This window comes from Haliaeetus leucocephalus, unplaced genomic scaffold (assembly GCF_000737465.1).
Source record: "Haliaeetus leucocephalus isolate CR32 unplaced genomic scaffold, Haliaeetus_leucocephalus-4.0 Scaffold840, whole genome shotgun sequence".
Classification (NCBI taxonomy): Eukaryota; Metazoa; Chordata; class Aves; order Accipitriformes; family Accipitridae; genus Haliaeetus; species Haliaeetus leucocephalus.
In genome coordinates, this window is record NW_010973276.1 from 3,731,715 (window position 1) to 3,732,007 (window position 293).

Here is a 293-nt window from a genome sequence, read left to right on the forward strand (position 1 = left end):
CCGGTGCGCGACCCGCCATGAACAGCATCAAGAGCGTGCCGGCGCGGGTGCTGAGCCGCCGCGGCGGGCACAGCCTGGAGGCGGAGCGGGAGCAGTTCGACAAGAGCCAGGCAAGGGCGGGGGAAGGAAGGCGGCAGGGGGGGGGAGGTGCTCCGGGACCGGCTCCTGCGCGCTGCGGGACCGGCCCGCTCCGCTGGGCAGCGCCTCGGAGCACGCTGCTACGCGGGGGTTTCGCGGGGGATGGAGATGGGGACTGGGGGGAGAGGGGGGGTGTCCTCGCCGGGCTCCGGGAC

The 293-nt window shown here is 75.8% G+C and overlaps 1 protein-coding gene across 1 annotated transcript in view; it reads left to right on the plus strand.

The window, feature by feature from the left end:
* The first annotated feature begins 17 nt into the window (after positions 1-17).
* The window catches only part of HIP1R (huntingtin interacting protein 1 related), an 18,345-nt gene continuing 18,069 nt past the window's right edge, over positions 18-293 (plus strand). The window contains exon 1 of the mRNA XM_010582211.1: positions 18-110. Within this exon, the coding sequence (XP_010580513.1) occupies positions 18-110 (93 nt within the window). The remainder of the gene's footprint in view (positions 111-293) is intronic.